We start from the raw sequence: 14270 nt of genomic DNA on the forward strand, positions 1-14270 counted from the left end.
TCCTGACACTGCAAATGAACTTCAGATGCATGTGCCACTTTGTGCAACTTTATATGGGCACTGGGGAATCAAATCCAGATTGGCAGGCATTGTAAGCAAGCGCCTTTGTGAGCCACTTCTCTAGCCTGAAAACATTTATTTATTTATTTTAATTTTATTTATTTATTTATTTGAGAGCGACAGACACAGAGAGAAAGACAGATAGAGGGAGAGAGAGAGAATGGGCGCGCCAGGGCTTCCAGCCTCTGCAAACGAACTCCAGACGTGTGCACCCCCTTGTGCATCTGGCTAATGTGGGACCTGGGGAACCGAGCCTCAAACCGGGGTCCTTAGGCTTCACAGGCAAGCGCTTAACCGCTAAGCCATCTCTCCAGCCCCTTTTATTTATTTTGAGGCAGTTCCAGGAACTCACTCTGTAGCTTCAGGCTGGCCTTGAACTCACAATGATTCTCCTACCTCAGCCTCCTGTGAGTGCTGGGATTAAAGGTGTGTGCCACCATGCTTGGCCTAGATCTGGGAATTATTATTATTATTATTATTTTGGTTTTTTGAGGTATGGTTTCGCTGTAGCCCAGGCTGACCTGGAATTCACTATGTAGTCTCAGGCTGTCCTTGAACTCACAGTAATCCTTCTACCTCTGCCTCCCCAGTGCTGGGATTAAAGGCATACTCCACCACACCTGGTTTAGATGTGGGAGTTAAAAAAATTTTTTTTTTAATTTATTTATTTGCAAGGGGGAAGAGAGAAAGGCAGAGACAGAATGGGCATGCCAGGGCCTCTTCCACTGCAAACAAACTCCAGGTACACGAGCCACTTTGCGCATCTGGCTAATTTACGTGGGTACTGGGGAATCAAACCCTGTTTGTTAGGCTTTGCAGTCAAGCACCTTATCTGCTGTGCCCTCTCTCCAGCCTCAAGATCTGGGAATTTTAATCTAGCCTGGTACTATAGCTCCAAGATGTGATATCACTGCTAAAACAGGAAGATGGGAAGAAAGAGTGGAGTTTGTCTGTGTGCTCATCTATTTAGCACGTCTTAAAGATGTGCCACTGAAGGGCTCTCACGTACCTACCCACACAACAGGTTGCCCAAAAGGAGCCTACCACAGACAGAAAAGGAAGCCTGAATCATGCCTGGCTCTGTGCTAATGGCCTTTCGTGGGTGGCAGCAAAAATGAAAATATGAAGATCCAGGACTGTATCTCTTCTTCGAGCTCCAAATGGCCTTTGTGGGGACAGGTGAACAGATAGCAGGGAGCTGGCTTTGACTTAGAATACATTTTTCAAACTGAATGGGCTGCACTAAGATCTGTGAAATTTGCCATGCTGGATGCATCTGGACAGAGGTTGAGCAAATCCCGCCACATGTGTTACTAAAGAATTCAATTACCATCCAAGCAGGTGGGCTCAACCTTTAAAGTTCCTTGTACTCAGAAATCTCAGGCTCTGTGAAATAGATTTTTTTTTTCCTTGCATCTGGCGCTACAGTTTTTCAATGAAGTGAAAGAAAAATGATCTTTTATAGTAAAGGCAGGGAAAGAAACATGAGAGCCCGCCAGCGGGGCGGCTTTACTTTTAAGTGAATGTGAGTCCCAGAGACCCCAGGCCTCCGGGTTCTTATAGCAGTAGTCCTCACAGCAGGGGTCTGTGTCCCTAGTGAGTGATCCCCAGCAGGAGTGCGAGGTCTCCTTCCCATCCCTCATGTCCCGAAGGCTTCTATCTTAAAGCAGCCCCATCATTTCTCAATTACTACATCCTCCCAACCCTCTCTTCTGCTCTCTTCAGCCTGTTCTCACCAAGCTATAAAAGAATATTCCAGGATAAGGATGAAGCTCAGTGGTAGAGTACTTGCCTAGCATGCAGAAGGCCCTAGGTTAAATCCCAGCACTGTAACAAGAGAGAATAATAGTTTTTTCCAAAATCCAGAGGTGACCACACCATTTTCCTGCTCTGAGGTCCCTTTAAGTGAGTCATTACCGGTCCCAAGACAGCTCTTGTCTGAAGGCTCTCCTCACCTCTGCTTCATCTCCAGCCTGTCCCAGACGGTCTGTGTGGCTACAGGGGTACAGTTACCCTAGCTTTCCCCAGAGCTCCCCTCCTAGGCCTGTAGACTGGAAAATCTCGGAATGTGCTCTCCAGTGTGTCTCTTCACCATTCCTTTCTTCCAGTTCAGGACCAGGCCTTGTTCCAGAACCTGTATGTTCTGTAGGTGTGGAGCATTGTGTTATGTTGCCACAGTCTCCTGTGCATTCTTCAAGCATTATTACTATATGATTGCAAGCCCCTAAGGAAAGGAAAAATACATAATATGGCCTCAAGGAAGAGAAAGGAAATGGAGAACTGGGAGCACATTCCCTTCAGGAGGGGTTGCTGTTCCCTTCCCCTCACTCACTCTCATCTCATCTGTAGGCGTGGGCCTGAAGTCTATCTCCAGCCCAGGCAAGAAACGAATGAGGATCTGAGTCCGGAGCAACTTACTACAGTGTGCCTGTAAAAGCAAACCCCGAGATTCAAGCTTCCAAGAGGACCTTCCTGTTGACTTCACATGACTGCGGTGAGTAAGGGGACATAGCATTTGGCTGATTTCTTTTTTCTAGCCCAGGCTGACCTGGAATTCACTATGGAGTCTCAGGGTGGCCTTGAACTCATGGCAGTCCTCCTACCTCTATCTCCTGAGTGCTGGGATTAAAGGTGTGTGCCACCATGCCTGGCTTGATTTTTCTGTTTTAGGATCCATCCAGGCCTGAAGAAATTAAGTGTGGGCAGCTTGAAGGCTGTGCTATCTACAAAACTAATCCAAATGATTAATCTGCATAACTAAGAATAGCGCTGTGGAAGAATGGGCCTGCATAGCATATTTCTAGCACTGACCATGTAGCCCAGATTTGGAAGTAGGAACTATTTTATTAGCGGCTTTCATAGAATTTAATACCTCACAGTCCAATACTTGACTGTAAGTAGTTTATAGTGATTTCTCTATCTTCCTCTCCCCTTTTCTTTCCATGAAGACAGGGTCTTTTAAAAAAAAACTTAAAATTTAAATCTAATTTTTATTTTAGAGAGAGAGAGAGATAGAAAAAGAGAGAATTGGCATGCCAGGGCCTCAGCTACTGAAAACAAACTCCAGATGCATGTGCCATCTCATGTATTTGGTTTAGATGGGCACTGGGGCATCAAACCTGGACCCTTAGGCTTCACAGCCAAGTGCCTTAAACTTAAAAACTTTAAATAAATGTGTTTTTTTTCAAGGTAGGGTCACACTCTAGCCCAGGCTGACCTGGAATTCACTCTGTAGTCTCAGGCTATCCTCAAACTCACAGAGATCCTCCTACCTCTGCCTCCTGAGTGCTGGGATTAAAGGCACCACCACACCTGGCTCCGAAGAAAATATTTTAAACAAGAGAGCCATAAAATGAAAGTAGCTGGTTTATACAGTAGCTTCATTCATGGATGAGCATTACAGTGATTCTGTTAGTTTACTGAATCCTTACTACATGCTGCAATGAGTCAAAGCCTCAGCAAGACTTAACAGGTACTAACATTAAACTGACAGATGAGAAGCCAATCAGTGACTGGCAGAGAACCACAATTCAAAGGGTAAAGCAAGGGTGGTGGTACATGCCTGTACTCCTCAATTCATTCAGTGCTTTGTTCTTGTCACCTGCAAAAGGTGTTCCTTTACGACTTACACAGCTGAGCAGCCTCTATCACTCTGTCTTACTATCTTGCTCTATTTTTCTTCATGACAGATTCTATATAGATCATACTAGCTTGTAGGTATCAGGAAAGCAACTATACTTTGACAGAAAGAGGCAGAGAGAGAAACGGAATGGGCACGCCAGGGCCTTCAGTGCTGCGAGCCAACTCCAGGTGCGTGTGCACCCTTGTGTGCATGTGCAACATTGTGTGCTTGCACTACTGCATCTGGCTACATGGGACCTGGAGATTTTAACAAGAGTTCTTAGGTTTTGCAGGCACGTGCCTTAACTGCTAAGCCATTTGTCCAGCTCCTTTATTTATTTTTTTGCCATTCCTTTGGAGCCTACAATAGCGTTTGGCATATAAAATGTGTCTCCCCTGGCAAACAAGTTTGGATTAATGGGTAATTAGTGGATTAACTTATTTGAGAGAGTGTGACAGAGAAGGCACACCAGGGCCTCTAGCCACTGTAAACGAACTACAGACACATGCACCACCATATGCATCTGGCTTACGTGGGATCTGGAGAATCAAAACTGGGTCCTTAGGCTTCTCAGGCAAGCGCCTTCACTGCTAAGCCATCTCTCCAGCCCAGTGGGTAAGCATTCTTTATTTTTATTTATTTATTTTTATATTAAGAAACTACAGTGGTCATTTTCTTAACAAATTTGAAATGTTTATGATAAAACATATCAATTTGAAAGAGATGTTTATAAACAAAAATTCTAAAACTGAGCAGATGCCTCAGTTCTGTTGATTTTGGTGCGATCTTCCCAGCCACGTCTAATCTTCAGTATCTTCTTCCTCAAGCAGGGCAGGAACCACAAATGGAAGGAAAATCGCTATCATAAAATTCGGAGGTGTGTACCATATAAATTGTTTGCTATCTATCTATTTATTCAAGGCAAAAATCAAGGCATGTGCTGTGCCCAGCAGAAGGGAAACAATTCCTAGCTTGCTCTGGATATAGTGAAATTCTCTGCATGTCAAAGAGTCACTCACAGATGGAATAGATGCCACAGCCAAGAAAGCCAGTATGCCAAGACCCCGGCAGGTCCGCCGACCGCGGCACACTAGAAAGCTGCCAGGCTCGGCTCAAGCCGCAGGAAAAGCCAGGTGAGGGGAGCGTCCACTCACACCGGAGCTCTCTGCAACTCAAGAAATGTGAAGGGAGAGCGGCAGGGAACAACAGAGGAGCGGATCACAAGGTAGAAGAACACGTGGAACAGCGAGAGAACTAGAGCAGCTGCGGCTCCCTCCCCTTCCCGACTGCCTGTGCCCAGCTCCAGCAAACAGAGCAGCGGTCCCTGACCGGCCATGCCGACAGTGGAACCCAAGCAGGAGCACAGTCCGGCAGCAACATCAGTGGCTCTGGCACCGGCAACAGCAGCCCCAGTGGCAGCAGATACAACAGCGGCAGCTTCAGTGGCAGCAGCGGCAGTTCCAGCAGCGGCAGCTTCAGAGGCAGCAGTGGCGGATCCAGCAATGGCAGCTACAGCAACAACAGTAGCGGTTTCAGGACTGGGGGTGCCGATCTGCAGGGCCACAGTTGCCAGGCTCAGTTTGCCCTGCAGGAAAAGCCAGTGCCCAGCTCCAGAAATCAGAACAGAGGCCCAACGACCCAGCCAGCAACTTGACAGACCAAAATTATCCAAAAAGGTAACTGGGATAGCAGCAGGGAAGGGTCTCACTTGGTCACAAGTTGACTTGGATCCCTCAACAGACCAGAAATATTAACCTCTTTGTAGATAGAGGATCTGGTTGTTATAATACCTACTGTTACACAAGTACTCAGTGCTGTTTTTGATTGAATGTATACAGTGTTTAGTTAAATTTTAGAATCTACCTGTACTCTGTTCCACTCAGCCTACTTGAATACTCCCATAGCAGGCAAACTCAACCCCTAGGAACACCTTTGTAGATACTCTGAGAGTCTTAAGAGCCACACCTAACACCTTAAGCTCCTATCCTGAAGATATATAACATTAGATCAATTGATACAGCTAAGAATACCCAGCTAGCTAGAAAATCCAAACATTAACTTAATCCAAGATGCAAAAATATATACATTATAACACAAGAAATACTAAAAAGCAAGACAATATAAATCCACCTAAAAGTATTAATGCATCAGAAATGACCTCCAGTGAGAATGAGTTAGAGGAAAGATTTCAAAAGAATGATTGTAAACATGTTCAAAGAGGTCAAAGAACAAATCAAAGGAGTCAAAGAGTAACTCAAAAAGGAAATCAAAGGAATCAAAGAAGACACAGGTCACCAATTTCATGAAATAAAGAAGGCAATACAAGACATAAATAAGGAAATAGAAATAATAAAGAAAAACCAGTTAGAATTACTAGCAATGAAGAACACAGTTAATGAAATAAAAAACTCTGTAGAAAATCTCATCAGTAGAATGGATGAAGGAGAGGACAGACTATCTAAGCTAGAAGACCAGGTGGCAGATCTAATACAGTCCAAAAAGAGAAGGACAAACTTATAGAAAAGTATGAGTGGGAATTTCAAGATATTTGGGACACTATGAAAAGATCAAATATAAGAATTCAGGTAATACCAGAAGGAGAAGAATTCCACTCCAAAGGCATAGTAGGCGTCTTCAACAAAATCATAGGAGAAAACTTCCCCCAAATTGGGAAAGAGGTGCCAATGCAGATACAGGAAGCCTTTAGAACCCCAGCCAGACAAAACCCAGAAAGAACCTCTCCTCGCCATATTATAATCAAGCTACCAAACACACAAACCAAAGAAAAAATATTGAAAGCAGTTAGAGAGAAAAATCAAGTTACCTACAAAGGCAAGCCCATCAGGATTATAGCAGATTATTCAACACAAACTTTAAAAGCTAGAAGGGCTTGGAGTGATGTATTCCAAGTTCTGTCAACTTTATCCTGCAAAGCTATCCATTCAAATAGATGGAGAAATAAGGACATTCCATGACAAAAGCAAGTTAAAGGAGTACTTGAAGACAAAACCAGCTCTACAGAAAATACTTGAAAGAATCCTCCATGCTGAAGAAAAGGAAAAGCACACATACAAGGAACCTGGAAAAAACAAGCAATACTCAAATACTAGTTAACACAAGAGAGCAAAGATAAAACTGGAACCACAAAAAAAAAAAAAAGCAAACATAAATACACACCTTTCAATAATATCTCTTAATATCAACGGCCTCAATGCCCCAACGAAAAGACATAGGTTTGCAGACTGGGTTAAAAAGCAGGATCCTACAATTTGTTGTCTCTAAGAAACTCACCTTTCTACAAAGGATAGGCATTATCTTAGGGTGAAAGGTTGGAAAATGGTGCTTCAAGCAAATGGGCCTAGAAAACAAGCAGATAACAAACAAGATATCCTAATATCTGACAAGGTAGGCTTCAGTCCAACATTAGTCAAGAAAGATAAGGAAGGTCACTTTATATTGATTAAGGGCACAATCCAACAGGAGGACATTACAATCCTAAACATACATGCACCTAACATGCAGGCTCCCAAATTCATCAAACAAACACTATTAGAACAAAGGTCACAGATAACACCAAACACACTGGTGGTGGGTGACTTTAACACTCCACTCTCATCAATTGACAGGTCATCCCGGGAAAAAATAAACAGAGAGGCATCTAGACTAAATGAGGTCATAGAAGGAATGGACCTAACAGATATATACAGGACATTTCATCCAAATGCAGCAGAATATACATTCTTTTCAGCAGCACATGGAACATTCTCTAAAATAGACCATATATTAGGACACAAAGCAAATCTTAACAAATTCAGGAAAATTGAAATAATTCCTTGCATTCTATCTGACCACAATGGAATTAAACTACAAATCAATAGCAAGAAAGGCTATAGAGCATACACAAAATCATGGAAACTAAACAATATACTACTAAATGATGAATGGGTCAATGAAGAAATCAAGAAGGAAATCAAAAAATTTATACAGTCAAATGATAATGAGAACACAACATACCAAAATCTCAGGGACACAATGAAGGCAGTACTAAGAGGTAAATCTATAGCTTTAAGTGCCTATATTAAGAAAATAGAAAGGTCGCAAGTAAACGCCCTAATGCTTCACCTTAAAGCCTTGGAAAAAGAAGAACAAGGCAAACCAAAAATCAGTAGATGGGAAGAAATAATAAAGATTAGGGCAGAAATTAATGAAATAGAAACAAAAAAATATCCAAAAAATTAATGAAACAAAGAGTTGGTTCTTTGAAAGGATAAACAAGATTGATAAACCCTTAGCAATTCTGACCAAAAGAGAGAAGAGACACAAATTAATAAAATTAGAGATGAAAAAGGTAACATCACAACAGATTTCAGAGAAATTCAAAAAATCACAGGGACATACTATAAAAGCATATACTCCATAAAGTATGAAAATCTGAAAGAAATGGATGATTTCCTTGATTTATATGACCCACCTTAATTAAATCAAGATGAGATTAATATATTAAATAAACATATAACAAGCATGGAGATCCAAACAGTTATCAATAACCTCCCACCTAGAAAAAGCCCAGGCTCAGATGGATTCACTGCTGAATTTTACCAGACCTTCAAGGAAGACCTAACACCATTGCTTCTTAAGCTTCTTAAGCTTCTCCAGGAAATAGAGAAAAGGAATTCTACCAAATTCCTTCTATAAAGCCAGCATCACCTTGATACCAAAACTAGGCAAATATAGAACAAAAAAAGAAAATTACAGACCAATCTCCCTCATGAACGTAGATGCAAAAATTCTCAACAAAATATTGGCAATCGGAATACAAGAATGTATCAGAAAGATCATTCACCCTGACCAAGTAGGCTTTATCCCAGAGATGCAGGGATGGTTCAATATACACAAATCTATAAATGTAATACATTATATAAATGGGTTGAAGGACAAAAATCACATGATCATCTCATTAGACGCAGAGAAAGCATTTGACAAAATCCAACATCCCTTCATGATAAACGTCTTACACAGACTGGGAATAGAAGGAACATATCTCAATATAATAAAGGCTATTTATGACAAGCCTACAGCCAACATATTATTTATTATATTATTTATTATATTATATTATATTATATTATATATTTATATATTTATATATTTACTATATTAGTTTTTCCACTAAAATCAGGAACAAGAAAAGGGTGTCCACTGTCCCCACTTTTATTTAATATAGTTCTGGAAGTCTTAGCCATAGCAATAAGGCAAGAGGCACACATAAAAGGGATACAAATTGGAAAGGAAGAGATCAAGTTATCATTATTTGCAGATGACATGATTCTATACATAAAGGACCTTAAAGACTCTACTAGCAAACTGTTAGAGCTGATAAACACCTACAGCCATGTAGCAGGATACAAAATAAATACACAGAAATCAGTAGCCTTCATATATGCTAACAACAAACACACAGAGGATGAAATCAGAGAATCACTCCCATTCACAATTGCATCAAAATAAAATAAAATAAAGTACCTTGGAATAAACCTAACCAAGGAAGTAAAGAATCTCTACAATGAGAACTTTAAAACACTCAAGCGAGAAGTTGCAGAAGACGCTAGAAAGTGGAAAAACATCCCTTGTTCCTGCACTGGAAGAATCAATATTGTGAAAATGGCAATCTTACCAAAAGCAATCTACACATTTAATGCAATCCCCATCAAAATTCCAAAAACATTCTTCATGGAAATAGAAACAACAATCCAAAAATTAATTTGGAATCATAAAAAAACTCAAATATCTAAAATAATACTGAGCAGCAAAAATAAGGCTGGAGGTATCACCAAACCTGATTTTAACCTATACTACAGAGCCAGAGTAACAAAACAGCATGGTACTGGCACAAAAACAGACATGTAGATCAGTGGAACAGAATAGAGCACCCAGATGTAAGCCCAAGTAGCTATAGCCACCTGATATTCGATAAAAATGCCAAAAATACTCATTGGAGAAGAGACAGCCTCTTCAGCAAATGGTGTTGGGAAAACTGGATATATATCTGCAGAAGGATAAAAATAGATTCTTCTATCTCTCCATGCACAAGAATTAAGTCCAAATGGATTAAAGACCTTAACATCAGACCGGAAACTCTGAAACTGCTAGAGGAAAAAGTAGGGGAAACCCTTCAACATATTGGTCTTGGCAAAGACTTTCTGAATACAACCCCAATTGCTCAGGCAATAAAACCACAGATTAATCACTGGGACCTCATGAAATTACAAAGATTTTACACTGCAAAGGACACAGTGAATAAAGCAAAGAGGCAACCTACAGAATGGGAAAAAGTCTTCACCAGCTATACATCTGATAGAGGATTAATATCTAGGATATACAAAGAACTCAAAAAGTTAAATAATAAGGAATCAAATAAGCCAATCAAAAAATGGGCTATGGAGCTAAATAGAGCATTCTCAAAGGAAGAAATATGAATGGCATATAAGCATCTAAAAAAAAATGTTGTACGTCACTAGTCATCAGGGAAATACAGATTAAAACTACACTGAGATTCCATCTCACTCCTGTCAGATTGGCCACCATCATGAAAACAAAGGATCATAAATGTTGGCGGGGATGTGGAAAAAGAGGAACCCTTCTGCACTGCTGGTGGGAATGCAATCTGGTCCAGCCATTGTGGAAATCAGTGTGGAGGTTCCTAAAACAGCTGAAGATTGAGCTACCATATGACCCAGCTATAGCACTCCTAGGCATATATCGTAAGGACTCATCTCATTTCCTTAGAAGTATGTGCTCAACCATGTTTATTGCTGCTCAATTTATAATAGCTGGGAAATGGAACCAGCCTAGATGTCCTTCAACTGATGAGAGGATAATGAAGATGTGGCACATTTATACAATGGAGTTCTACTCAGCAGTAAAGAAAAATGAAGTTATGAAATTTGCAGAAAATGGATGGATCTGGAAAGGATTATACTAAGGTAATCCAGGCCCAGAAAGCCAAGCGCCACATGTTCTCCCTCATATGTGGATCCTAGCTACATATGATTGGGCCTCTGCGTGAGAAGGAAAATACTTAGTAGCAGAGGCCAGTTAATTAAAAAGGAGATATAAAGGAAAGAGAAAGGAAGGGAGGAGGGTACTTAATAGGTTGGTATTGTATATATGTAAGTAGAATGATTGAGATGGGGAGGTAATATGATGGAGAATGGAATTTCAAAGGGGAAAGTGCGGGGGTGGGGAAGGGTATTACCATGGGATTTTTAAAAAAATTTTTTTGCCATATTGAATTGATATTTATTTAAGGCCATGCCATGTCAAAATAAAACAAAAGTTACTCCTTGCTTTTAACAATAATATTATATTATAAAAGCACTTTACAACTCCATCCTTTGAATATAAGTTACAGGGTATGTGGGCTATGATTATCCGAAAACATGTCTCTATTCAGATCCATAAAACCAAGTGCTCTCTGAATATTACAAGGTGACAATAAGTGAGAGGTGGAAGTGGAAGGAGAAGGAAGTAAGGTTTTCCCAGTTAAGGATTTGTTGCAATAAGGAGATGAGGAAGTATGAAGTTATTTTTGTTGCCTTTTCAGGTTTATACTGTTAAGTAATGCTTACAACATAAATTCAGCAGGCTTTTTTCTGAGCCACAACTCAGAATTTGTTTCCCCTGCAAATAATGTATTTACAAATGTGTTTATTAACTTACACAGCAATCTCACAATAACTATTAAAGGGTGCACTCCTAGTATATTTGTTTATAATGTGTTAAGGGAAATACATATTGCCATTTACCATGGGATATTTTTTATAATCATGGAAAATGTTAATAAAAATTATGAAAAGAGGGTTGGAGAGATGGTTTAGCGGTTAAGCGCTTGCCTGTGAAGCCTAAGGACCCCGGTTCGAGGCTCAACTCTCCAGGACCCACGTTAGCCAGATGCACAAGGGGGCGTACACGTCTGGAGTTCATTTGCAGTGGCTGGAAGCCCTGGCACACCCATTCTCTCTCTCTCTCTATCTGCCTCTTTCTCTCTCTATCACTCTCAAATAAATAAATTTTTAAAAAGATTATGAAAAGATAAAAATAAAATGTTGATGAGAAGTTACTGAAGGGTAAATGACTTCCCTTAGAAGAGTGTACAGAAAAGTGAGAAATGCTGTAACAGCAGCCATCTTAAGTGGCAAGGGCCAATATGGGAAGAGTTCCTATGTGTGCTGAAGCTCTAAGGGGCAATCAAACTCGTCAACACGGGTGGTTGACTGCAAATGTAAAAGCACGGATCTTTTCAGCATGCTGGACTCTCCCTTGTCCCCAAATAATTGCCATCTTCTAGATTTCTCCTAGGTTTCATTTTCCAAAGTTCCTCTTGGCTTGTCATGTCTTTACTCATCTCCATTAGTTGTATAAGATAGTATGGTGTCAGCACCCGCCTGTCCCGTGGTGCAGGCGGGCGAGGCGGACATTCTTTATTTTTATTTATTTATTTGAGAGCAACAGACAGAGAGAGAAAGAGGCAGAGAAAGAGAGAGACAGAATGAATTCATCAGGGCCTCCAGTCACTGCACATGAACTCCAGATGCATGGCTTACATAGGTACTGGGGAATTGAGCCTTAGCCACTAAGCAATCTCTCCAGCCCCCAATGGGGAAGCATTCTATCAAATCAACTCTAATGAGGTTTTTTGTTTTGTTTTGTTTTTGTTTTGAGGTAGGGTCTCACTCTAGCCCAGGCTGACTAGGAATTCACTCTGTAGTCCAAGGCTGGCCTTGAACTCAATGATTCTCCTTCCTCTGCCTCCAGAGGGCTGGGATTAAAGGCTTGCACCACAATGCTAGGCTCCAGTGAGATTTTAATGCTCTAAAACCTTTCAAGGTATAATCCTTATTTTTGTCTGAAGCTTCTTAAACTTAGAACTGAACACTTACTGTATTACTAAACTTTGGAAAGCACCTCTCTTTTCTGATTTGTAGCAACCTCAGGAGTAGGAATGTTGCCTTAGCCTTGCATGCATCTAACAATGTGAGCAAGTGTTCAAAAATTCATGTTGCATGCTGTACGGGGAGAGGTGAGAGTGACGATTGCAGACATCACTAATGGTGATTTATTCTCCTCTTATGGATCCATCAGCAGGTGGAGTGGAAGACACCTCCCACCCTTATCCCTTGGGCAACCAATGCATTATACTCCTTCACGGCCTTCTCTGTCTGGAGAACCCGCACATCAATGCCTTGTTTCTGGAGATACTCCACAGTGGATGCAGGCACCTGGGAAAGAGGAAAACAGATAAGTAGGGGAAAGGGCTCCCAGAGCTATTCTCTGTCAAGTGCATGCTACAGAATTAGACAGTAGCATCTGTCACTACTTAATCATCCAGTGTGTCACTGGTGCAGAACATGGCAGTGAGTCTCAAGACGTCTAAAAGAGCCAGGCATAGGGTGCACACCTCTAATTCCAGCACTCAGGAAGCAGAGGTAGGAGGATTGCCATGAATTCAAGGTCACCCTGAGACTACACAGTGAATTTCAGGTTAGCCTGGGCTACAGTGAGACCCTACTCCAAAAAACCAAAAATAACTAAATAAAAAATAAAAGGAGGTCCAGTCAGTTGTTGGCCGGGAGGTCCCTGATGCCCCCAAAACATTATAGGCCATTGCCAAGACCCTTGGTTTCCTACCAGGAATAGATGGTAAGGCCCTATTTCTGAAGACTCCACATACTTAGGCTGCAAAGCCACTGAAAAATCCTGCTGTAACTGAGCTGATAACCTCCTCCATGTAGACAAGCTGACAAAGCTGGAAGAAGCCATTCTGCATGCAGTTCAAAAGGAAAGAGAGAAATCACCAGTGAAGCTTCTCAACAGTGGGCACTGTAAGCCTTGTATCTGGCCAGCCAGGCCAAATGAGCCAACGGGTGCAATAGTGGCACGTCTATCATGGTGGAAACCAACTGCCCTCTAATTGGATGGGAGGCCCGCTCCATGGGAGGGAATACATCCCTGATACTGAAAACTTAAAAACAGGGGTAGTCATGAGCCCTAGGGGTGTAACATCTGCTGCTGTCTGGCTAAATGTATATACTATGCTTATCAAACTGCCCAGTAAGCACTTCTGTTAATGTTCATACCCATATATTAATGCTACTCTCACTTTTGGTAGAGAATCTTCTTTTCAGATGGCAGTGACCTTGGGATGACTCAGAAGGCATCATGGTGCTTGAAAGAAGTGACAGGAGTGCTCAGCACTGCAATATCTCTATCATACCTTCCAAGGCTCAGGGTCTAATGCGGAAGAGGTGGCGGAAAGAATGTAAGAGCCAAAGGAAGGGTAGGACTCCTTACAACGTGCTCCTCCAGACAAAAAATGGCCTGGATATCCATGACCTCATGGTGCCTGATACTACCTACACAAGACCATCATAAGAAGAGGAAAAGATCATGACATCAAAATAAAAGAAAGACTGATTGAGATAGGGAGGGGATATGATGGAGAATGGAGTTTCAAAGGGGAAAGTAGGGGGAGGAAGGGTATTACCATGGGATATTGTTTACAATCACAGAAGTTGTTAATAAAAAAAAA

The 14270-nt window shown here is 41.3% G+C and overlaps 1 protein-coding gene across 1 annotated transcript in view; it reads right to left on the minus strand.

Annotated features, from left to right (window-relative positions):
• Window positions 1-12774: 12774 nt before the first annotated feature.
• The window catches only part of Aamdc (adipogenesis associated Mth938 domain containing), a 30990-nt gene continuing 29494 nt past the window's right edge, over window positions 12775-14270 (minus strand). The window contains exon 4 of the mRNA XM_045145603.1: window positions 12775-12960. Coding sequence (XP_045001538.1) covers window positions 12820-12960 — 141 coding nt within the window. The 3' untranslated portion in view covers window positions 12775-12819. The remainder of the gene's footprint in view (window positions 12961-14270) is intronic.

Source organism: Jaculus jaculus, chromosome 3 (genome assembly GCF_020740685.1).
Source record: "Jaculus jaculus isolate mJacJac1 chromosome 3, mJacJac1.mat.Y.cur, whole genome shotgun sequence".
Taxonomy (NCBI): Eukaryota; Metazoa; Chordata; class Mammalia; order Rodentia; family Dipodidae; genus Jaculus; species Jaculus jaculus.